At 48.9% G+C, this 24,802-nt stretch overlaps 1 protein-coding gene across 2 annotated transcripts; it reads right to left on the reverse strand.

Annotated features, from left to right (window-relative positions):
* Positions 1-24,583, reverse strand: CD34 (CD34 molecule). Of its 2 annotated transcripts, none has more exons than XM_055418999.2 (8): positions 24,408-24,581; positions 12,948-13,130; positions 12,098-12,357; positions 11,022-11,102; positions 2,947-3,085; positions 2,662-2,714; positions 2,200-2,364; positions 1-1,488 (listed from the first exon to the last, which is right to left on the reverse strand). In XM_055418999.2, the coding sequence occupies exons 1-8, from the start codon at positions 24,484-24,486 to the stop codon at positions 1,303-1,305; spliced, it is 1,146 nt and encodes a 381-aa protein (XP_055274974.2). In that variant the 5' UTR covers positions 24,487-24,581; the 3' UTR covers positions 1-1,302. The 2 variants fall into 2 exon arrangements, with proteins under 2 accessions (XP_055274974.2, XP_088701359.1); XM_088845233.1 differs by lacking the exon at positions 1-1,488 and adding an exon at positions 1,497-1,637 and having other exon boundaries at positions 24,408-24,583.
* Between the last annotated feature and the right edge of the window lie 219 nt (positions 24,584-24,802).

The following is a 24,802-nucleotide window of genomic DNA, read 5'->3' on the forward strand; positions in this document are numbered from 1 at the left end:
TTTCAGTATCACTTTAATTACATTATTTACACACACCATTTTTTATTCAGAAAAACAAAACAAAAAGTCCACCCCATCTTCCTATCTCTGGAAAGTTCTATTTCCAACCGTCATTGAAATCAGGATCCCTTTTCACCCTTCTGGAAAAAGAAAAAAAAAAACGAGGACCTGGGTCACCTGCAGAAACGGTGGCTTGTGGTGAGGGTCCTGGGGCCCTGACCACATGGGGTGCAGAGCGGTGAAAGGGTTCAGGGTTGGGGAGACAGAGATAGAAAGCAGTCTTCTGGGAGACTGAGGCCACAGCTCAACCCAGGAGTCAGGGAGAGGTGGGAGGAGGCCGTCGAGACAGAGGTGACGGTCAGAACCTAGCCTCAGAGCAAAAGGCTTCCTTTGAAGCGCACGGGTCAAGAGGCCTGGCTCAGAGATCTGGTCCCATGGTCATGTCCACTCTGACCCGCTGGCAGAAACAGCAGCCCAAGCAGAGGCTCTGCGTGGCCCTGCAGAGACTGCGACCAAGCTGCGTGCCCTCACCCCTGTGCCCTTCGAGTGGGAACCCACGTGTCCACAGGTGTCCCTACCGGGTCCTCCAAACACACAGACTCTGGACGCTGTTCTAAAACTTGGAGTCCGGTTCCAAGCTCAGCCAGAAAAGCTGCACAGGCCTCGGTCTGCAGAGGCGGCGGTAGGGGTGGGGGGTGGTTTACCTGTGGATCTCGGGGAACTTAGAGAGCCAAAGGGGAGCGGGTGAGCAAACACTCAGTGCCTTAGAGGCAGGGAATAATGGAGATGGGTTAAGACGGCATGATTATCTGGCTGTATCATTACAAAGGGGCAAGTGCGAGGGATTGCTTTGGTGTTCCTAGAGAAAGAAAAATACAAGGAAGAAACAGGAAAAGGCAACGCCTCGTGGGACGAAATCACAGCCCAGAAAAGCCCCTGCTTTCCCCTGGGAGTTCCTATAATGAGGCAGAGAGGAGGCGGCGGAAAGGGGTCCCTGTGTGGGAGCTGCAAGACCGTCCCGCCCCCCACCCCGCGAGGAGCTTCTCAGCATCTGGACTGCGCGCATCACACCCTTCCCCAGAGCAGCCCAGAGGTGGGTGCAGCGAGCTGAGAGCGTCGAGGGCAGGAGGGCCCCTTGGCCTGGTACAGGGCGGGGCTCCGCGGACGGCGTCCATGGGTGTGTGCAGTGGGAAAGGGTGGGCGGTGAGGGGTGGCCGCTCCAGCGCAGAGGCCGCATGCGCTCAGACCCAGGGAGGGGCTCCTCCCCCGGATCCCACCCGGCCTTGCCCCTCCCCAGCCACGTCACAGTTCGGTATCAGCCACCACACGTTGTCTCGCTGAATGGCCGTTTCTGGAGGTGGCCTGGCCGGTGCCATTCTCCTGAGCCCCTCGATTCACAATGGCCTTTCCCTGAGCCTCGGGGGAGGCCTCAGGGCCTGAGCTATAGCCCTGGCCTCCACCGTTCTCCACGTAATAAGGGTCTTCGCCCTGGATGGTGTATAAATAAAGGAGCATTATCTCCTAAGCATGGGAGCAAGGTGAGGGGTAGGGGGAAGGGGAGAGGCAGCGGGGGGGGAGGGGCTGCAGCTGCACGTGCAGACTCCTTTCTTCCTGAAGCGTGCTCAGGGTTCCAGCTCCTAGAGGAGAAAGGACAGAGGAGAGGCACCACACCGTGCCATGGCAGCTCGAGAGCCAACTCGCGCCAGAAACTGGGCCATCCCCAGGGTAGAATAACCTCCCCAGAGGAGGTCACGGGGCCAGAGAGCAATAGTCAAACCCTGCCTTGTCCACCCTCATCAGGACCACTTCAAGAGTCAAGTGTCCTTCCACATGTCCCCTTCTTGTGAGACACTGGGTACCCACGGGCCTTTAATATGCTTGCAGAGAAGTGGCTGCTTTAGCTGCCTGCTCTGGTTTGTACCCAGCTAAACTATCCCAGGGAAAACAATAAACAGATGACACAAGCCATCTGTTACCATGGTGGGGGTGGGGGCAGGGCCCCAGTTCATGCCCCCCCCGCAGTGTACTATATATTGCTTTGACTTGTCCATGCATACAGCACTGTGCATGCACACACATTCCTGTGTGAGGGCACAGAAGTGCCTCTGCTGGTATTTCTCCTCCCCTTCTGTGACATTCACGGACCTCCCCAGGACACCTAGCTTCCTCATTTTCTTTGCCCTGGAGCCCAGAACTGACCAGCCTTTCTCCTGTTGGGCTCCAGCTGCGGCGGTTCATCAGGAAATAGCACGTGGTGATCAAGATGGCCAGCAGGATCCCCGAGGTGACCAGTGCAATCAAGGTCTTCCGGGAATAGCTCTGGTGGCTGCTGACATCTTCTTCAAAGACATCCTGGATGCCCATCTTGAAGAGAAGCCATAGAAAAGAGAGTCTTCCACTTGTGGAACGTGGGTTCTAGAAGAGGAGCCCAGCCATGCTAGATGCCTCTGTGTGACTCAACACTGAATACGCCCAAGAAGATATAGACCTCAGGGATTTTCTAAACGGACTTAAGACTGGTATCTCTTCATTAAGCCGAAACGTAAACTTTTGTTTCAAAGAAGGGCGAAGACTGTTAGAGAAGGGTGGAGAGGAAGGCTAGGTAGGTCTGGAGAATATGATTACTTTCTCCCCTGAGACCCCTCATCTCCGAGAACTTACCTCTCTCAAGTCAGACTGGTGCCTGTTCAGAAGTTTGATCTTGCTGGAACATTCTGGAATGAGAGATGGAGTCTGCTGAATCTAGAGCTGGAACAGCTCATCCTGCGCTGTTCTAGAAGATGCTCTGACAGGGAGGGTAGATCTCAGGAGGGTCTTTCCCAGACTCAGCACGGCCCTGCCCCCTGGCACCTGTGCCCTCTGAGCTACGATGCCTGGTTTCTACCCAGCATCCTCTAACCTCAGCCCGTCTTCCCCTCTGGACCTCAGCACAGCCCTGTCCCTTACCTGTCCTGTTGGTCAGGACCAGCAGCAGGCACTGAGGCTTCACCTCAGACTGGGCCAGGAGCAAGGAGCACACCTCGGCCTGTTCCTCCTGACACAGGACTCGGGTCAGCTTCTCTTCATTGTTCTTCTTAAACTCCTCCTAGGACAACAGAGAAAAGTGGTGAGCAGGAGATGCCAGCAGGTCGCTGGTATCATCTGCACTGTATCCAGAGTCTCAGGCAATAATTCAGATTAAAGTCACACTGTTACCCTCAAAACAAAAAGAATCCTTTTTTCTCCCCTAAAATTCCAAGTGAAAAAAAAAAAAATCTTGGAAACTTCATATGTGCAAAAACACAATAAGAAAAAAAAAAACAACAACCTCCAAAATTGTCCAAGACCAAAAAGTGGTCTTAGGTGGCGCTCTACAATGTCAGAGAACAAATTTAGGAACCATTTACCTTATTGAAGGATTGCCCATGTAATACACTATCCAAATTAAGTTCAAAAGAAATCACCAATAACACAAAATATTCACAGTGCAACACAAATGAAGATAAAATCCTCTGTTTCAAGGTTATAAGAGGCTCAGATATTGAAGGAAAAGCCAAGGGAGGTGAGGAGTAGAGAAGATATTTATGACTATAGACGCAACGGGATCCTTGTCCCTTCCCTCTTAAGTCTCCAAGGGGCCTCACAGACAGCATGGCTCAAACTCAAGTGGGGCTCTTGTCTGGTCTTCCATTCCCTGTCCCCACTAGAGACACGGAGCCCAGTTTTACATGAGGTGGGCAGGTTGCTCCAGGTTGCTGACTGACTTCTCCGCAGCAGTCAGGCGCTCAGACTCAGAAGACAGACTCTGACAATTCTTCAACAGAAAAGTCCCAGGAAAGGGATGAATTAGAAGCCCTGGCTGTTTCCCCTCCTCAGTCTTCTAGGATTTATTCCAGCAGCCTCCAAAGGGAGTGGCCTGCTCTACCCAGAAAAGGAATCAAAACCAACACTCTCTCCTCTGTCCGGATGGCAGATGGCGGGGGAGGAAATGCCTGAGCAGCTCTGACAGCTTTCTTGTGAGGGGAAAACTGCTGGGCCGTGTGAGGGGCATCAGAGCTGAGCCTCTGTGGAGGAGAAAGCTTCCTGTTTGCGGAGCGGTACTGCTCCGGGGGCAAGGCCACAGGGCCCTCCCAGCTTGGCAAGCAGCCTGGGTATTTTCCTATTGCTGTGGCTCAAGGCAGTAAAACCCAGGCTCCTTTGCTCCTGCACAAGGCAAGGTCAAGATTGGCCTCATGTCCCAGCTTTCTTCTGCCAGATGGAATTCGAGGCTTTGGGGAGGCCAGACAGCAGGGAGAGCTAACCTCCGGATCACAGAAGAGAGAAGTCCAGTGGGAACCTCAGAAGGTCCCCGAGAGCCGAGGTTACAGAGAGATGAGTCCTCAGGCCACGGCTCCTTCTCCCTTGGGAGAAGGACAGATGATGCAGGATAGGAGCTCCTCACAACAGCATTCGCTGTGGGGAGTCTGGGCATCGCACTGGATGTGATCAGCAGTCTCCCTCTCTGGCCTCGCATCCCCTCGGACTTGCCTTGCTGCTCCATGAGCACCTTCTGGATGAAGAGGAGGGAATTCCTTGCCTGGATGACTCTGGGCTTCTCAGCTGTCTCTGGCTGACATGTCTCTCGTTCCTGAGAGAGGCAGGGGCACGGGGCTCCAGCACAATCTAAACAAGCCGAACAAGGAGGCACCTCCTCGGTGTGCTGAGTCCTAAGAAGCTCTGCTTCGATCAGACTCAGCTGTTCCGACGGTGATCAGGACTGCATGAATCCCTCTGTGTGTGCGTCATGTGTGTGGTGTGTCTGTGGAGCAGGGCTAGCAATGAATTCCACATGGTCAGAGCTGTTGGTGTGTACGCACGGCCATGAAGATAGACACCACTTCCTATGTCTCAGGCACTGGTTCTAAGTGCTTGCTGCATGTTAACTCACTTAGGTTTCACACAACTCTGTGAGATGGATACTATTATTCTCCCCATTTTATAGATGAAGAAACTGAGGCCCAAAGAGACTTCAGAGTTGACAGAGCTAGTCATGTGGTAAGAACCCCAAGAAAGGCACAATCAAGTACCGTGGACATTTACAAGAGAGGGAGCACACACCTGCTCTGGGGTTATCAGAAACGTCTCAAAAGAGGCCTCACAGAATGGACAGAATGTAAGCAGGAGAAGCTGGGGAAGGGCCTTGGAAGTGTGGGTGCCACCCTGAGGAGGCCCAGGCGTGTATGAGCCGGCGGCCTTCACAGTGCGGGTTCCCCGGGGAATGAAGCACATGGCCTTTCCCCTTGGAATTTCATCCCTTAAGACTCGGTTCCACCGCCCTCCTCAGAGAAGCCAGTCCCTGTCGCCCATCAGACCGGGTATCTGTCCTTGCTTTGCTGGTTCCTAGAGTCTTTGCAAGTCATGCAGCTCATCTGAGTGTGAGGTTCCTCAGCTGAAGACTCGGTAGGAGTGGTGGCTGAAGAGCTGCTCTGTGAAGACTGTCTGACAAGCTGCTTAGAACCAAGTGGGCATGGGAGAAATGGCAGCTGTTCTGAAGCAACACCTCCTAGACCGTATCGCCTAGAATCCACACGTCGATGTTTAATCACGTTCTGCCTTCCTGCTATTATCATTTCTCTGTGGCTAGATCATAAGGCTTCTTAGGAGGGGGAGGGAAATGGATGGACATTCAATAATTTGGAACCCAGACTGCATAAAGCATAGCACCAGACAAACAAGAACTCAGTGAATTGTTGTTCATCTTAACGTCCCAAGTGGTTTGACTTCCAAACAGGGGCCCTCCGCCCCTTGTTTAGTTTCTTGGACTCGATTCAGGGGAAGAACAGCGGCCAGCCAGCTTCCCTCCTACTCTGCAATCCAACAGCATCAGTGAATTGTGTTTGGGCCTGGACAGAAGCAGGTGGATCCTGAACAAAGCACAATGCGCCTCCGGATGCTTGAAATAAACATCCTCCCCCAAGAGAAGCTGCAGGCAGGCACCATGGGAGACTGGGCGGGAGGAAGCCACGGCCTCACCATGTTGCTCGTGGGAATCAGACTGGTGGACCCCTAACTGCCTCAGCTAGCACGTGATATTTTATAAAAACAATTACCATCATCATAATAAAACCACCTAAGGTTTCTAAAGTAGCATTCTCAAACTTTGCAAAGACTCTCAGCATGTTACAGAAGCACATTAAATACTGGAGTAGGTGGAGAGGGGGACAGGGATTTCTCTAAACTTTAAGATATCACCCAGTGTCAAGACTCTAGGATCAGTCACCTCTCTCTCCCTTCCTCCCCTTCTCTCAGTATTTTATTGACTTTGGTGTCAGCTTGACAATGCAGCTAGAACCCCTCTTTTCATATGGAGACTGGAATAATTAAAGGACCCATTACAAGTCACACAAGTGGGCAGCTGACCAAAAGTTAGGGTGTCCCAGATCACAGGTGCTTTCCAGAAGACACATTGTCTTCATCAGTCCCCCATCTGCAAGTTATTTTTTTTTCTGCATGGAAACTGACCTTTAGTGTTTGAGCGGAGGGCAAGAAAGACATGGGCTGGGGGATATCATCTGGAGGCAGCCTGCCTCCGATGAAGTAATGTGACAGCACAAGGCAGGTGTGAGCTAGCTGAGTAAATATCACCTCTGCTGATAAACACCTGTGGTTCTAAAGAAAGGCAGTTCTGAAAGACAAACTGGAGGGCAAAGGACTTGAATAGAGATTTCTCCAGAGAAGACACACAGATGGTTAGTAGGCACATGAAAGGATGCTTAGCATCGTTAATCATTAGGAAATGGCAATCAAATGCACCTCACATCCAATCAGATGGCTACTATCAAAAAGTCGAAAATACTGAGCGTTGGTGAGGATGGGGAGAAACCGGAACTTCTGTGTCCCGTCGGTGAGAACATAAAATGGGGCCGCCATTATGGAAAACAGTATGGGGCTTCCTCAAAATATTAAAAATAGAGTTACCATATGGTCCAGAAACTCCGTTTCTGGGGATATACCAAAAGAAATGAAAGAAGAGTGTTGAGATATCTGAGCAAACACGTTCATAACAGCATTATTAACCATAAGCCAAAAGGGGGAAGCAACCCAAGTGTTCGTAGGTGACTGAATAAATAAAATTGGATATGAACAAACAATGGAATATTATTCAGCCTTAAAAACAAAATTCTGACACATGCTACATCATGGGTGACCCTTGAGGACACTGTGATTATGTATCAGGCACAAAAAGATAAACACTATATGATTCCACTCATACGAGGTACCTAGAATAACCAAATTCATAGAGATAGAAAGAGTAGTGTTATCACGGAGAGGGAGGAGCAGGGAAAGGGAAGTTGTTTACTGGGTGGAGAGTTTCAGTTCTGGAAGATGAAACGAGTTCTAAACATGATCACACGACAGGGTGAATGTACTCAACGGTACTGAACTGCACACTTAAGGTGGTAAATTTCATGTTATGTATATTTTACCACCATTAAAATGACTCCTTGGTAGATCCCCTGGATCAATAGATATGAAATAAGAGAATAAGGGCTTCCCTGGTAGCTCAGCTGGTAAAGAAGACCATAAAGAGTCTATCTGCAATGTGGGAGACCTAGGTTCAATCCCTGGGTGGGGAAGATCCCCCTGAAGAAGGGAATGGCAACCCACTCCAGTATTCTTGCCTGGAAAATCCCATGGACGGAGGAGCCTGGCAGGCCCCAGTCCATGGGGTCGCAAACAGTCAGATAGGACTGAGCAGCTCACACACGCATAAGAGAATAAAGTAAGCTCACATTCTGAAAACTATGTGGGAAATCACAACCACAAAAAAAGTAAATTACCCTGACGTTGCAGCAGAGAGAATGAACGTCAGACGTGGGTGATATGTTCTGCTAATGAGGCTCCTGAGATATAGCAACAGCTGCTTGACAAAAGTATGGGGTTACCATCCTCTGGCTGACATGGGTGACCTCTGTCTAGAGGTGAAGCACAGGAGCACAGGATAGTGGCTGGGATAGAAATGTCTACAGGACACATGTACAGACGACAGGCCCAGTAATCCCCATAGCAAGAGCTAACAGACTGGATCCTTACTGTCTACCGGTGTAAAACGAGTGTCTGGAGAGCTAAGGACAATGCTTATTTCTGTTATGGGGACATATTAGATGGAAGAGCATGACAGCATTACATAAGTACTGGAGGGTACGTGATGTTAGGGGGACCCATGTCCTGCATGCTTCTCATTAAGCCTGGGTTTCCCCTCAATGAGAACCAGGGCCGTAAGGCCCTCTGACGCCCAAGGTGCGAAAGCAACCTGAGGAAAATCAGGAGGCACCACAGCACTGTCAGGGAGAGGCTGATTATCAGAGAAGCATGCAGTAGGACTCATGGAAAAGGAATCTGGGGAACAGGAGCTGTGGCCCAAACTCTGGAAGAAGGATTGATGACTGAGGAAAATAGGAGGCAATGCTGCCTGAGGGCTGGGAGAGAGGAACCCCCCAGGAAGACAGAGGGATCAACAGTGGTGGAAGGAAAAGAAAAAAAAATCCAGCACTGCATAGGTGCCGCTCTCGAACTGATTCATCACGGGCAGCGCAGAAGCCTGCTTTAGGATATTGGAGGAATTACTATCTTTCCACATCCCTACTTGCAGATTCTCCCCAAATTACAGTCGAGTGCAGATCTTTTCAGCTATGGCACAAAGTAGATTAGACAGTAAAGGCCTAAGAGAGAGAGACCGCAGCACAGTAAAAGCAGTTATTTCTGGAGTAGCAGTAAGTTTCTGGCACTTATCTGGTACGATGACCCTCGTTAAACGTGAACTTTGAAGAGCAGTGGACAGACATTTAGAATAAATCGTCTGTGATTAGCTCTAAATCGTTTGTACGAAGAATTAGTATTCTGGCACAGACTACTGCGATGCACAGGAAAATAAGTGCTCAGCCAAGATAATACAGAGAGAGAAGATGATCATTTTTCTTGGCTATAATTAGCAAACTGTTGGGCAAAAAAAAAAAATGTTTTTTAAATGAATAGAGTTGAAAATCAGCATCAGAAACACACAGAATCTTAACGTGTACACACTGCATATTCATGCTTAACTATTTTACAAGTTGCACTTAGCTATTCCCATTGCGTGAACCTATGTCTTCCAAATTTCTTTTGTTTTTTAAAATTGTAAGTTAAATAATTTTCTTAGGTATTATTTTAGAAGACCTGTGAGTCAGAATGACCCACTGATAATCACAAGATACCAACAGTCAAAATGGACAAAAATAAGTAACGTAACACCCTCTACAGACTACAATATTTACCCAGACCCTTTCCAACACATGCATGTCACATGTCATATATATGGTTCCCTGAAATGGATTCCCAACTTATAAGAAAATGCTTTTTTCTGTAAGTAAATATCTCTTTTCCTATCATCCTTTCTTTCATCCAGGAAATTGTTACTGTCAGGAAACTGGATTTACTGAAACAAAGCAAGGAGATCTGCTATCATCATTAAAAATTAATATAATGCTGTACAGTTTGCCACGCAATAAGACATGAAATGGAAAGAAAAGCCATAACTACCAAAAAGAAAGGGAAAACCAGCACATTATGAGAAATTCCGTGATGGTTTACCTTAAAAGTGAAAAAAAAAATCATAAAAAAACTCCTGGAATTAATAAGCATGTTAGAGAAAATAGCTAGACCCAAGATAAATATGAAAAACTCAATGAACTTTCTAATCTACAAGAAACAATCAACTGGAATATATTGTGCAAAATCTATATAATAAACAAATCTTAAGGAATCCATAAAACCTATAGGAAAAAAAAAACATTTTAAAAATTAGAAAAGTAAAAGACACAGAACAATACCAGAGGAAAATCAGAAAAAAGTGGTGAGATTTTAGAGTGGTTCCAATTAAAATTTTAATGGTTTTGTAGGGTTTTTTGACTTGTTTCTAAAATTTTTCTAAAAAATAGATGAAAAATGTCTATATACAGGTCTTTGTATAGCAAAGACCTGCTTGGCTAGATATTGAAAGTATTGATGTATAAAAGTATAAGGGCTTCCTTGGTAGCTCAGCTGGTAAAGAATCCACCTCCAGTGCAGGAGACCCCACTCCAATTCCTGGGTTGGGAAGATCCCCTGGAGAAGGGATATGCTACCCACTCCAGTATTATTGGGCTTCCCTGCTGGTTCAGGCAGTAAAGAATCCTGCAATGTGGGAGACCTGGGTTCGATCCCTGGGTTGGGAAGATCCCCTGAACAAGGGCAGGCGACCCACTCCAGTATTCTTGCCTGGAGAATCGCCATGGACAGAGGAGCCTGGCAGGCTACAGTCCACGGGGTCGCAAAGAGTCAGACATGACTGAGTGACTGAGCACAGCACAGGCCACATAAAAACTTAATACAAACTAAAGGGAGAATTCCAGTCAATAAAGGAGAGAATCGTTGAATAAATAATGCTGGGGGAACTGGTTATGTGGAGAATGAAGCATTTAAGCAAAAAATTCTCTATATTAAAGACTTACATGAAAATAATAATAAATAAATTGATCTTTTAGGTGGCTAGTTTATATTTCCTAAAGGACTTTCTTAACATAAAAGCAAACCTAAATCAGACTATATATTACAACATGCATGTGTGTGTGCTCAGTCATATCCAACTATCTGCAACCCTATGGACTGTAGCCCGTCAGGCTCCTCTGTCCATGGGATTTTCCAGACAAGAATACTGGGGTGGGGTGCCATTTCCTCCTCCAGGGGGATCTTCCCGACTCAGGGTTGGAACCCACGTCACCTGCATTGGAGGCAGATTCTTAACCACTGAGTCACCTGAGAAACCTATATAATACCATAGAGGAGGGCGGAAAGTAAATTTAAATAAAATCATCCTTGCCTTCTTTGTCCACCAGATGGGGCCTCTTACTCCCTAAATCCAAAGCTCCGTATGCAAAGCAGCCTGTCCACGTTAAACTGCCCCTGCCTCCTCACCTTAAGAAGGTTCAGAAGAAATTCCGGGAGGAGAGGGAGGGGGACGGAATGGGCAGAGGGGTTTGACTTACACAGCTGGAGGTCTCATTGAGCATCAGGCAGATGCTGTGGGTCAATTTCACCTCTTTGACTCTGGAACATTTTATTTCATTCTGTATTAAAAAAAAAAAAAGTAAATAAGTCAGCATCATTTCTTCCCCTCCCGCTCTTTTCTGGTTTGGTTTCTATGACATAGTTTTTAAAGAGGCTTTAAAAAAAGGAAATCTAAACATGTTGTCAGGAGACTAGAAAGTTATAAGACATACTCTTCTTTCACCTCACTTCCTAACACATCGTATAGTCAAAACTTTAGTTACTAGCCTGGGCTTGCAGGCAAGTAGCTATTTGCAATCTTGGTAAACATTGGCTTGGATGGCGCTGAAATGGAAGAGGGTAAGATCTTTCCCCTTGGAGCTGTTTTCCCTCCAGCGAATTACACACTTGCAGGGGAACAGATAATGAGGTGGCCAGGCAGACTCTGATGACACTCATTTTCCTCTTGGGCCCTGGGACTCTCCAGATTTCTATTCTGGCTCCCTTAAAAACAGAAACCAGGCAGGTCTTCCATGCCTGCTGGCAGGCTCCATGCCCTCACATTTTCTACTCTTCCTGCTGAAAGCTGTTGATAGCCACATGCCCCAAGACTGAACAAGGCAGATTGAGCTTCTCACTGCCTCTCTACACCTGGCATACCACCAAACCCTCTCGCAGAAAGGAAATGGTATTCGCCCTAAACATTTTGGGAAAAGCAGTGCCATTAAGTGCAAGATAGTTTCCAAATATGCCCACAGGCGAGTGGTACCTTGGTCCACGACTAGACCAAGAGGTATAAGAAAGAACCACCGAGGACTGGATGGATTTCTGAGCATCCTCTCCACTCTCTAGAAACATTATGCCCACGGCACAGAGCAGTCTTGCCACCGAGCCCTATCCTTTTCCTACCCTTTCTCTCCCTTTCAGCAATACTTAAGCTGCGTATTTCTCATGTGAACTCCTACATGATCAAAATTCGTTGGTTTGGATAAGCAGAGGTGAAGGGGAAGGGAGAGAGCTTGCATACATATGAAGCGAGGGGGGTAATCTGTCATTTTTAGCCCAATTCACCCACCTTGATGATACTTTGGGTAGGAGAAAATGATGGAGAGGTATTAGTGGAAGAAGCCACAGGGCTGGTACTATTGTATAGGGAATCCGAAATATTTCCAGGAACCGTGCTGGGCTGCAAAGTCGCCTTTGAAGTCGCAAAGCTGATGAGGGTAGAAGACGCTGTGGTGGCTAAAGAGGTCTGTGACTGGACAGAAGAGTTCACGGTTCCAGAGACTGGGAGGATCTCAGAGGTAGATGTGAAATTGACTGCAGACGCTGGAACTGACCAATACACAAGAGTGAACACATGCACAGTGGCATAAACACACAGACAAACACACAAACACATCTCAGTTCGTTCACACAGGCTCGGACTTCAACCCAGAAAAGGGAATCTGGGGAGTTAAAAATTACTTCATGTCCTAACCCTTGGCAACTCATTTCCAGCCAGCTGTTGGAACCATAGCTGTAATCTAGAATGTGTTAGAAGTGCCCTCCAAGACGCTGAAACTGAACTCTGAAACTGGTACCTTAGAGACACCAAAGACCCCCAATTTGTACACGGTTTGCTCTACCTAGAAAAGATCATAGATTCTTCTTTTATCACTAAGCTGGACTCAGGAGTACAGGGAGAATTACTGATCAGAACGAGCAGCCCAGACATTGACTGGAGAAAGCTGTCACTACAGGAAGAATTGTCTAGGACATACTTCAGGGTTCCCTAAGCATGATACTCAAGCCATTATTAAAAGGAGCTTGTATGTTTCCGTCTGTGCGGGAACACAGAGCACAGAGGTGGTTTGCAAATATCCTAACGCTTTACCCAAGTGCCAGCAGCACCCTGCTGGGGGCTTGAGATGAGAAATCTTTACCTAAGGTGACTGCTGTGGTCCCACTGCTGTCCTGAGAGACATTGTAGAGGCTGGTGCTTCTAAAAGTACTTGAGTTCGTGCTTCTCCAGTCGGACGTAGTTGCAGGGACAGGTGAAGATATTCCTGGGCTGAGTGACACTGTGTCATTAGAAGTCATGGTCACACTTGTGAATTCCATAGAAGCTATAGAGAAATCAAGAAGAAACATCAGAGCTCAGATCATCCTGAGGCCTCACGGCATCACCTGATTCAGTTTCCTGACATCCGGGAGAGTCCATCTGGAACATCCCCAGGCAACAGAGCAGAGCAAGGACAGCCTCCTGGACAGTTGACTAATTTCCCACTAGATTTTTCCCCAAGGAAACAGAGAAAGAAAAGTTTGCATGCACCAAACACCTAGCATAGTATTATTTATAGGAGGGAAAAGTTGCAAGCAACTAAATGAATTATAATAGGGTAAATGTTATATGCACTCAGCATAACATAATCACTACAAACAAAAATATGCCACAATTATAGCAGCACGAGAATATGAGGCAATGCTCATAATAGGCTAAGTAGAATATAAAAATTCTAAATTACACCTGAATACATATTGCCAAGATCTAAAATGTGGGAAAAGATGCGCTTCTATTTCTTTTTGAATGTATCCTTCTCTCCACTCAATTTATTAACTCGGAATAACCACTAGATTCACACCATCTCTATGCAATCCTTTAAAAAATCTTCTTTCCTTCCTAGCTTGCCCCATTACCCAGATCCTTTCATTCTTTCCCTCAGGGCCTTAAAACCTATTCTTTTTTTTTTAAATTGAGGCACTGTGGCTCACAAGCCCAAGATTCCTTTTGGGAAACTCTGACCTAGGAATCTAGCCGATGGACTAGAGAGCATATGACTTGGTTTCTCATCAAATGCCGTGGGGACAGACAGCTGGGTTCTGGCTCTGCCAAGAATTCTATAATGCATGTGTGTACTAATTTTTAAATGAGGGTCTTTTCTTACTTGGATTGTTGGGGAAATCAACGAGATAACAGATGCTATAGTATAATGTTTCTAGAAGTAGTTATTCTCTGAAACTTTTCCTGCAGGTTCTTAACCCTCCTATGTTTCCTGTGGTGCCCAGCGGTGCCATCCTTAGGTCCAGGAAGGAAAAGCTACCTGTATGGACCCTGTGCTTAAGAGCCTACACGCTGCTCCTTCTCCTGCCCTCCCTGTTCCCAAAATGTGAGGAGTCCATGGGGCCAACAGGGGCGCACCCTCTCTTCTAGATCATATGTTTGGACCAGAAGTCCTAGAACTTCTTGCCCAAATGGCTCTTTGCTTACTGGAGGACCTGCATGGGACTCTTCTCCTGGTCCAACCTTCTAAGGGTGAACTGTAGCTCCAGGGAATGTTCTCCAAGCTCAAGGGTGGCCAGTGTGCAGGGAAAGGTTAGAGCTCAAATGTGTGGGTGGGGTGTCCCTTGCCTGCATACATGGTCCCTTACAGTGTGTATGGACCAGAGCCCCGGGTAAGAGAAAGAGAAGAGAGTGGGCAAAGGCCAAGGACCATCTCTTTCGGCTAAGCCCCCTCGTGACACTGAACCCCAAGGCTCTGAGAGTCTTAAATTCAAATCTGGCCTTCCAGGTGGCCGTGAAGGTACATTTTTAAGAAGATAGAAGATATTTTATTTACCAGTTTTTTGGCCTGATTTATAAGTTGAAGTATTTAGACATATAATTTATGGGATAACAATTAGAGGTAGACTTGGCATCCAGAGCTCACACCCAGAAATACTATCCTCAAGGAAAGGCCCCTCAGGGTCCCAGGGCGCCCTAAAGCCCGTCTCCAAATTTTCTGATTGAGATCTGAGTCTGTGCTTTCCAGAGGTTTCCAGGTAAATGCAGAACACCTCTTCTTTTGCGCAGCCTCAAGGCAGCAGTTAGGCAATGGTTTCAAGGCAATGAATTTTCCCCCAAAGGTGGTGTCAAGTCTCTCTGTCATCCACCTCTCTTCCCAGCCTGCTGCAGGCAGGCTGGTACTCCTGCTGAGTACAAAGCACCTATCTGAAAATTATGGGGCACAAGCGGAGGAGGAACACATGGTATCACTATTTCCATTTCAAAGAACCTCGGTCACCGAGATTTCAGCCAAGGGGGAACACTGTCATTCATGCAGGGCAAGGAGCCATGGGGCGCCCGAGGTTTAGCTGACCCTTGGGCAGAAGCAGCAAGAGGGTCAGGGGGTCCAAACTATTGAGGATCAGGATGCATCTTCCACACTTTGGAAAGAAAAAGATGGGCTTCTGGCTGGCTGGGGTTGGGGGTGGGAGGAATGAATCTCTCAAAATAAAATAGATGGGGAAGCAGACCCAGTGGATTTGTCCTTCAATCAGTCCCTCTCATCCTCTGTCATCCCCTTCTTCTGCTGCTTTCTATCTTTCCCAGGGGACCACAGAGGACGAGATAGTTGGATGGCATCCCCGACTCAATGAACATGAGTTTGAGCAAGCTCTGGGAGATGGTGGAGGACAGGGAAGCCTGGCATGCTGCAATCCATGGGGTTGCAAAGAGTCAGCCACGACTGAGCGACCGAACAACAACAAGTCCCTCTCAGCAATCCGACCCGAAGGTCTAAGTTCAGTGCAGGGGGCAGGTGGTGGGAACATTTGGACACTGAACTGAAGGACCATCCTCCCAAGGTTACCATTCCAAGGCGCCACTGGCATTCTCCCTCGACATCCCTGCTCCTGCCCACCCTGTTTTCCTTCTTCCCTCCAGGACACCGATTCTTGGGAATCCCAGCTGGCCCGGCCTGGCCCAGCCCTCTCCTCTCCCCAACAAAATCTGGGCCTGGCTGAGGTTACGTCATGCTTTTGAACCCCCTCCCCCAGGGCCTTCTTCACCCAGACAAACAGTTTTGAACTTTTCCAGATGTGAAGAGAGACCCGCTGCCCGTTCTGAGCACAGAGGTGGCTGTTCCAGAGGAATGAAGCAACCCTCCACCCCAGCCAGCTCCTGAGCCACCAGAGTCAGGCTCCCAGCTGGGGCTGCCTCCCCCCACACCCCCGGCCCCTCTGCCAAGAATGGACGAACAGGTTGCAGGATCTGTCTGCAGATGAAGAGGGAACCCCAACCGCTTCACATCCCCGAGCCTAGGTGGGGTGGGGAAGCCCGTGAGACCCTTGAGAGACAGGACCAAGAGGAAAGGCAGGGAGGCAAGGCTGAGCAATGGGGTATGTACGAGCTAGTGCAGGGCAAGGCAACGCCTTGGCAGAGCCCTGGGGGCTGATCCTGACCCAGGCGCTGCGCCTGGAGACTGTCGGTGAGGGGGGCTCTTGTTTTCACAGCCTCTAGGGCTCCCCCTCTAGTGCTTCCGTGAAGAAATGGGTCTTGGAGGAACGCGATGAAAAGAATCAAGACCGACACAGGTCTGTATTTATCCTGTCTTCCCCGACATGCCCCTGGCGTTAGACCATCCAAGGCGGGTCTTTCTTTATCTGAGCTTCTCATCCCCAACTGCGTATGGAAGTCATAGCAGCCTCCCAGGCAGATCCAAGAGAAGGTCAATGAAGCCTGCACCCCGTTTCACTCGAGAAACTGGAGGAACGGCCCTTACCCCAACCAACAGAGCATTATGCCACAAGTTAAACTTGAACGAGCGCCTGTCTCCTGCTGTTCACCTCTCGCTTCTTCTGTATCAGCTGTGTCCCCTGAAGCACACCATTTGCCCCTACCTACCCTACTTGATCTCAGCCCATGAACTCGGGATAAAAGGAGACAAGGGGTTGGGCAGTTAGAGACATGAGGATTCCAAGAAGCCAAAGAGATGCCACGAATTGTAAATGTCATGCATTTAGCTTACAGATACTTATTTCAAAGGCAATTAGTCTTGTTTGACACAGAATTCTAACAAATGTCTTTATCTGCTATCCTAGTCAAAGCTAAAAATTAGTAAGAGACTACGAGAAGCAAACAACAAGGCGAAGCAACAGCTGAAAAAGAATAAACAGTGACAAATTAAAACCAGGCACGAGCATTAAAACCCACACTAGCCTGGAACCATCTGTGGTCAGAGTAAATAAAAAATACACACTTTGATAAGCATTCACGCTCAGTGGACATGCATCTGAGCAAAGGAGATAGTGGAGGACAGGGAAGCCTGGTGTGCTGCAGTCCATGGGGTCGCAAAGAGTCGGACATGACTTTTCGACTGAACAAGAATTAACAATGGCACTGAGTTGCGCCATAACCAAATGATTTTCCTGATACATCTAAGTCTGAAGGTTAAAGCCCTTTTCCCCCTAATACACTGAGAAAGCAGAAACGTATGTAATAGGTTTTTAAAAGATTTCTATTTACAATTAATATACTGAAAATTTTTTTAAACTTTAAAGGGCGATTACAAATCTTCAGAGATCCAGAAAGCTCTGCCACCTAAATTAGTGAATTCCTGTGCTTTAAGAGATGTTTTCCCTGTGATTTGGTCTTGTTTGTCACAGCCCTCTGAGTTGTAATGGTGCTGTTTTCTTTCTTTTTTGCTGGTTCTGTTCTCAGTCAGCCCCACTCTGCCCACCCTTTCAGGTTCTAGCACCTGGTCTGAGAGCTGTTTCCTGGAGGAGATCTTGGATATCTTAGTTGCAGAGCTTGAAAGAAGGAACAAGCTGGCCTCTGCTGGGAGCCTGCAGCTTGCGTTGACGGCTGATGAGAAGACATGAGAGCCCCAGAACAGAGAGCCCAGACTCTGTAATTGGACTGTGTTGAAAGGTTCCTCTACCAAGTTCTAGCTTCATGACCATGGGAAGCTTCTTCCCCTTTCTATACCTTATCTGTGAAATGGAGATAAAAATAGCCCCTTCCTCCTTGCTCTTTGGAGGAATAAAGGAGATGCGGGGTGTAAAGCAGTTGCCTGTCTGCTAAGCGCTCCAGAAATAGTGATTATCTTTAGGACATAGGACAGGTCCCTTTTCTCCTGCTTCTAGGAGACGTTAAGACATATATCTGCACGACTTATCTGGCAGAAGATCATATACACTGTTTCCTGAGTGTAGGTCTTGTCCCCTCAGTTACATCGCAGATTTCCTGAGTGCCGGAACCCTCTCTTAGACTTATTTATTTTTAACTCAAGGCGCTGAACACAATCCTTTCTGAGTTCACAATATGCACTTGGGTTGAATGGCAACTGCATCAGGAGTGTTCACATTGACCACTTCTTTGTATTGATAGAACCATCTCATTCAATGCTATAAGAGGAAATTAATTTAATTAAGGGAATGCCCTTGAGAGGATAATCAGAATTAGGAAAGTTCTAGAAAAAAAGTCATATGGCTGAGGGCTGTTATTTCATCTAGATCAGTGGTTGGTGCTTGGCGCTGGTGGACCAAATCTGACCCACGGGTTGTGTGCTGTTTGGCCAGTGAGCTAAGAATGGCTTCCACAGGTTTAGAGTGTTGTAAAATAAAACGATGTAGACTATGTGTCAGAGACCACACATGGACTCCAGAGCCTAAAATATTTACTATCCGGCCCTTTACAGAAAAAAAGAAAAGTTCACTGATCTTTGATCCAGACAGGAAGAATTTGAGGAGAGAGAATAAACAATCTTCTTCAAGATTCACTTCACTTATTCATTCATTCTTAATTTTCCAAAGCACCAGTGATGTGTAGAGAACCAGACTCAGCACTGTTCAGTTCAGTCGCTCAGTCGTGTCCGACTCTCCGCGACCCCATGAATCACAGCACGCCAGGCCTCCCTGTCCATCACCAACTCCCGGAGTTCACTCAAACTCATGTCCACAGAGTCGGTGATGCCATCCAGCCATCTCATTCTCCGTCGTCCCCTTCTCCTCCCGCCCCCAATCCCTCCCAGCATCAGAGTCCTTTCCAGTGAGTCAACTCGTCGCATGAGGTGGCCAAAGTATTGCAGTTTCAGCTTTAGCTTCAATCCCTCCAATGAACACCCAGGATTGATCTCCTTTAGAATGGACTTGTTGGATCTTCTTGCAGTCCAAGGGACTCTCAAAAGTCTTCTCCAGCACCACAGTTCAAAAGCATCAATTCTTTGGTGATCAGCTTTCTTCACAGTCCAATTCTCACACCTTTCCACTGTTAGGTGTCAGTGTCACTAGAGTTTAAATAAATCCCTGTCCTCAATGAATTTGTAAACTCGTGGGGCAGACTAGAACGGTTGTTAAGGATTGTCCTGAAGAAAGATCAGATTTAATTCTATGAGAGTTCAAGAGACAGAATTACAATCAATGACTAGAAGTTACAGAAAGAATAATTCCACTGCAATACCAAAAAGAAAAAAAAGCTAATAATCATAAGATTTTTCTTTAATAGAATAAACGACTCTGGGATAGAACAAGGTACCCATGTTCCTGGGAGCATTCAGGAAGCCTCCATGCTCTGGGTCTCGGCGGGTGTGGGTCACGTGGGACTGGATCAAAGGTCTAGGCTGATGCCTTCCTATGCTACAGAGGCTAAGTTGAGGTGTAAGCATAAACCAAGAGTCTGCGACCTGAGTGTTCCCAGGGTTCTGAGACTCCCCTTTAATATTCCAATAGCACGCCTTGGACCCTGTCCACTTCCCGGGGAACCCTAATATAATCAGCTCTCTCAGGGGGCCTGTATGTCTCCTGGTCACCTTTTCCTCCATGTCCATCATTTCCAGGAACCCCTGTTTTATAGCTCTGTCCTCGGGCCGCAGTAGTTCTCGTTCTACACTGCTGTACCATGGGCTTGCCAAATACCCATTGCTTTATTCCTCCTACCCACAGCAACACCAACAGTGCTGCAAGGCCAGTGTGAATTGACTGAAGATTTAAGATCATGCAGGGAGATTACAGCACAACCCAGAAGAGACAACAGCATAATCTTGAAATACTAGACATTCCCGTGCTAAACAGCTGGGACGCACCATAAGGAAATTTCCCAGCCAGGTCTTTTCCACCCTCCACTCACTGCTACTGCTACTGCTGCTGCTAAGTCACTTCAGTCGTGTCCGACAGACGGAAGCCCACCAGGCTCCCCCTTCTCTGGGATTCTCCAGGCAAGAACACTGGACTGGGTTGCCATTTCCTTCTCCAATGTGTGAAAGTGAAAAGTGAAAGTGAAGTTGCTCAGTCATGTCCGACCCTCAGCGACCCCACGGACTGCAGCCTAGCAGGCTCCTCCATCCATGGGATTTTCTAGGCAAGAGTACTGGAGTGGCTTGCCATTGCCTTCTCCGCCTCCACTCACTACCGTTCCCCTATTGCTCCAAGCGCTTCCCTCCTCTCTCTATGCTTTCCTGGGCTCGGAGTCCTTTAGCCTTTGTCTCTTCAGTTCAGTTCAGGTCAGTTCAGTTCAGTCGCTCAGTCGTGTCCAACTCTCTGTGACCCCACGAATCACAGCACGCCAGGCCTCCCTGTCCATCACCAACCCCCGGAGTTCACTCAAACTCATGTCCATCGAGTCGGCGATGCCATCCAGCCATCTCATTCTCTGTCATCCCCTTCTCCTCCCACCCCCAATCCCTCCTAGCATCAGACTCTTTTCCAGTGAGTCAACTCGTCACATGAGGTGGCCAAAGTATTGGAGTTTCAGCTTTAGCATCAGTCCTTCCAAAGAACACCCAGGATTGATCTCCTTTAGGATGGACTGGTTGGATCTCCTTGCAGTCCAAGGGACTCTCAAGAGTCTTCTCCAGCACCACAGTTCAAAAGCATCAATTCTTCGGTGATCAGCTTTCTTCACAGTCCAACTCTCATATCCATACATGACCACTGGAAAAACCAAAGCCTTGAATAGACGGACCTGAGTTGGCAAAGTAATGTCTCTGGTTTTTAATATGCTATCTAGGTTGGTCATAACTTTCCTTCCAAGGAGTAAGCGTCTTTTAATTTCCTGGCTGCAATCAGCATCTGCAGTGATTTTGGAGCCTCAAAAAATAAAGTCTGACACTGTTTCCACTGTTTCTCCATCTATTTCCCATGAAGTGATGGGACCAGATGCCATGATTTTTGTTTTCTGAATGTTGAGCTTCAAGCCAACCTTTTCACTACCCTCTTTCACTTTCATCAAGAGGCTTTTTAGTTCCTCTTCACTTTCTGTCATAAGGGTGGTGTCATCTGCATATCTGTGGTTATTGATAATTCTCCCGGCAATCTTGATTCCAGCTTATGCTTCTTCCAGCCCAGTGTCCCTCATGATGTACTCTGCATATAAGTTAAATTCTCTTGGGTTCATCAAATACAAAGTTCCACTTTATTTTATCACGCCCAGCAATTCAACTTCCTGTCTGCCACTGCCCAGCAAAGGTTTGTGCGAGGGTCCAGGTTTTCTCAACAAAAGACTTGTTAAGGCATTTTCTTAAACAATGGAGCGGGCTACCTAGAGATGGTGCTCTCCGGGAAGGTAGCAGGGGTGGGTTCTTTGCAGTTTTTTCCCTCTTAAAACAGGAGCAGACTTCCCAATGAAGCCAGAGGCCTTTCCCTTTATGTCCAAAGGGAAGTGATTCATTCTAGTAGGATCCAGGGTGTATGTCCTGGGACGCACACTCTGGTATAGATCCCTCCTCATTTCTACCACATTCTCCCAAGACACATGCATCTTTCTCCGTAGCAAAGTCAAGGGCCCTTGAGACTAAAAAGTGTAGACACTGTGTTTTTATTTCTTAGCTGAGGAAGGAAGAGAATGTTCTCATTAGGGAAGTCAAAGCCCAGAAAAATATGGAAATTTTGCCCTGGCAACGCTGAGCATTTTCTTTTGGAAGGTGGTGTTTTATTCCTTTTCCATACCTTCAGATTTTCAATTCCCCACACTCAGGGCCATTTAGTGATATCCAGCAAAGTCAATGGGAGAGGGAGACCCAGGCACCCTCAAGGTGGAGCCGGGTAACCACCCAGCCATGAAAGCAGGCCTGCGCCCTCCTGCCCAGGAACTAAAGGAAATCAGGCAGCGAGGTGGTAAGAAGTGGAATTGTTGCTCCTTTTGATTTGCTTTTGTAAGAACGCTAGGCCTGAGTTTATCTGCTGCGGTGTGGTCCTTCTGGCCCTGAGCTTTGGAAGACTCTTCCAAAGGAGCTGAAAACTAGTGAACACAGAGGCCCAGGAGGTGGAGCCAAAGGGATGAGAAAAAGATGCCCAGGCTCCTTTTATCAGTCAAACAGGAATGCCAAGGGAAACCTGCGTTTGTAAAGGCAGTGCCAGCTGGGCCGGCCCTAGGAAGGGGAGCGCAGGGGACCACGGAATTAGTCAGAGGTCCCAAGGCTGCTCCGTCTTGGTGTCCATGTGGCAGCGAGTCAAGGGTGGAGTCTCTCCCCTCCGGAAAATATCTGATAAAATTCTTTTCCCTTTTCTTTTTTCCCCTCTTACACACAGCCCCAGACAGGATATGGGTGTGGGGTCAGCAGACACGAAGGACCCAGAGGAAGAAGAGGAATGTGAAGGGGTGGGACGTGCTGGCCTGAGAGGAAAGACAGGCCTGGGAGGAAACAGATACCCCGGGCCTGACAAGTGGGCTTCCCTAATTACCTGCAAGGTTTCTCCTCCCAGCAGGAGGTGTGACTCTGGTCACACACACACTCAGGTCAGACCCCACCCTGCCTCTGGTCACCCCACAGAGTGACCCTGTCTCCAATGGAGAAAGTCCACTTCTGGTTCAAGCCCGGGACAGCTTCTCACAGGGACGGAAAACTGACCTTCCCAGGACAAAGCTCCGGGAGAGAAGAAAACTCCAGGCCTCCCTTCTGGGGGTGCCCTAAAGTTCACAGTAACCATACCACAGAATTTCTGCAATGTCCCTTCGTCAACATTTCAGGTATAGTCACTCATTTCACCTACCCCACAATATATCAGAAAATGACTCCTGGTATTAAATAAAACAAACCCCAGAAAGCTCTTGGGAAAGGCATAAAGCCGCAGGCTGGCCTGAGCAGTGGGGCAAGACCGAGCGGAGGGACCCAGGCCCCGCTGCTCATCCCCAAAGCAGACATGCTGAAATTCTCTGTGTGTCTGCCCAGGGTTCTGCAGAGGTTAAATCGCTTTCGAGTCCCCTCCGCTGCAGGCCAAGGCGAGATTGAGACTGGCCAGCTGAGGAAATAAGAAAAGGGTGGGCCTCACTCGGCCCGGGACCAGGTCATCATGAGCTGTGAAGCCAAAAGAGCATGGAGCATCGGGTAGGAATCCGAGCTGCCGGTCAATTCAGCCCGTTGTGAGGTGCAGACAGCTCCCAAGGCCGTTCCCCATTCTAAGGCTTTTTTCCCGGTCCCAAACAGCACATTTGGGTCCACCAAACAAGTCGGCCCAGAGCCTAACAGATCTCCCCCCGGCCTGGAGTCTCTCTCCAACTGGGTAGGCCCAACAGGAGAGAGCATAAGAGGCCTGGCTGGCTGACCCAGGTCACCCAGAGGGGCCCTGGTGGGTGGCTTTTAGGATGCAGTTAAGACTAGGGAATTGGGAGCCCTGGAGGCCTGGAAGCAGAACCTGGAGCTAATAAGAGAATAACCTATAATATTTAAATCCATCTGAGCTCCATGAGATGAGGCAGAGAGTGTTATCCCCAAATGAAAGCAATTAGGAATATTGATTGCGTGCCTACCCATTTTTTTCTTTTCAACAGAAATGACAGCAAGAGCTTAAGAAGTATCCAGGCCTGCCTGAATAAGCAAAGGAGTGCCCCTTAGTCTGCAGGCCTGTCCACTAGTTAGAAGTTGGAGAACAGGGCAGGGAAAGAAATCCCCCAAAATGCAACGAGCTTGAATTTGTGCCGGGGTGAGCGGTTGTGGTGGGGAGAGGCAGGCAGAGTACGGAACAAATTCAATTCACCCGTCCCTTATCTCCAGGGAAGCAGGTGTGGATGCCCAGAGGAGTCTTAACTTAGCTTTCCCATCTTAAATGCACTCTGACGGGCTCTTCTTCACTGCTAACTCCCTATGTCACCTAACTCAGCCTGCCTCCCTGGCCTCTGGACCTCTGACCCGGCCTCCCAGACGGGCTTCGCTCCCGTTGCTTGAAGGTCCAGTTCTGGTAGGACGTGGGCGCCAGCGCTCCCTTTCCAGCAACCGGCTCCGGCTCCGGGGCCGCTTGCTTTATGAACCATCAGCTGCAAACTTTTCCTTTCCTTTCCTTTCTTCTCTCCTCCCCTCTCCCCGGGTTCTGGCTCCAGCTCTGCGCTCCGCGCACCTTTGGCATCTCCAGAGCTGGCCTGACTCCGGGAGGCCTGGGGCTCGCCGCCCGGTTGACCCCCGGGCTACACTCAGGGGGTCCCCTTCCCTCGCGTCCCACCGCCACCGACTGGCAGGTGAGGGGCCGGCCCCACCGGGCTCCGTTGGAGCGGCCTCAGTGCCAGCAAGCCAGGGGCCGCGGCAGTGGGCGTGGGCGCGGGGTGGGGCGGGGGCCCGGTTCCGCGGTCGCCTGCACCCTGCGCCCGGCGCGCTCTGCCCCCGGGGAGCGCCGACCCTCCCCGCCGGCCCGCGGGCGGGCGCGCGGCCCGTACTCACGCAGCAGACTCAGCAGGCAGAGCGCGGTCCAGCCCCGCGCCATCCCGCGCCCCGCGCGCGCGCCCCTGCGGCCCAGCATCGTTCCGCGGCGACCCCGAGAGATGCGCAGCGCCCGAGACACTGCCTGGCCCGGCCGGGACGCGCGGCTCCCCGCCCCTGCGCCCGAGCGCGGGGTGGGCGAAACTCGCTTTTCCCCTCCCCTCCCTCTTCGGTCCTGGCACGGCCAGCCCCTCTCCTTGGCTGCCACTAACGTGAGCTTCCCGCTTAGTCCCCAAGGCGGAGGACGTTAGGAGGGAGGCCGGGGTTGCCGCTGTCGAGGCCAAAAAAGGTTTTGTAAGGGCCCCCAGACGCCTTGTTCAACTTGATAGAGCGACCCCAGCTTCTGCAAGCTCACT

Source organism: Moschus berezovskii, chromosome 17, assembly GCF_049115385.1.
Source record: "Moschus berezovskii isolate FMDL1 chromosome 17, NW_MosBer_1.0, whole genome shotgun sequence".
Taxonomy (NCBI): Eukaryota; Metazoa; Chordata; class Mammalia; order Artiodactyla; family Moschidae; genus Moschus; species Moschus berezovskii.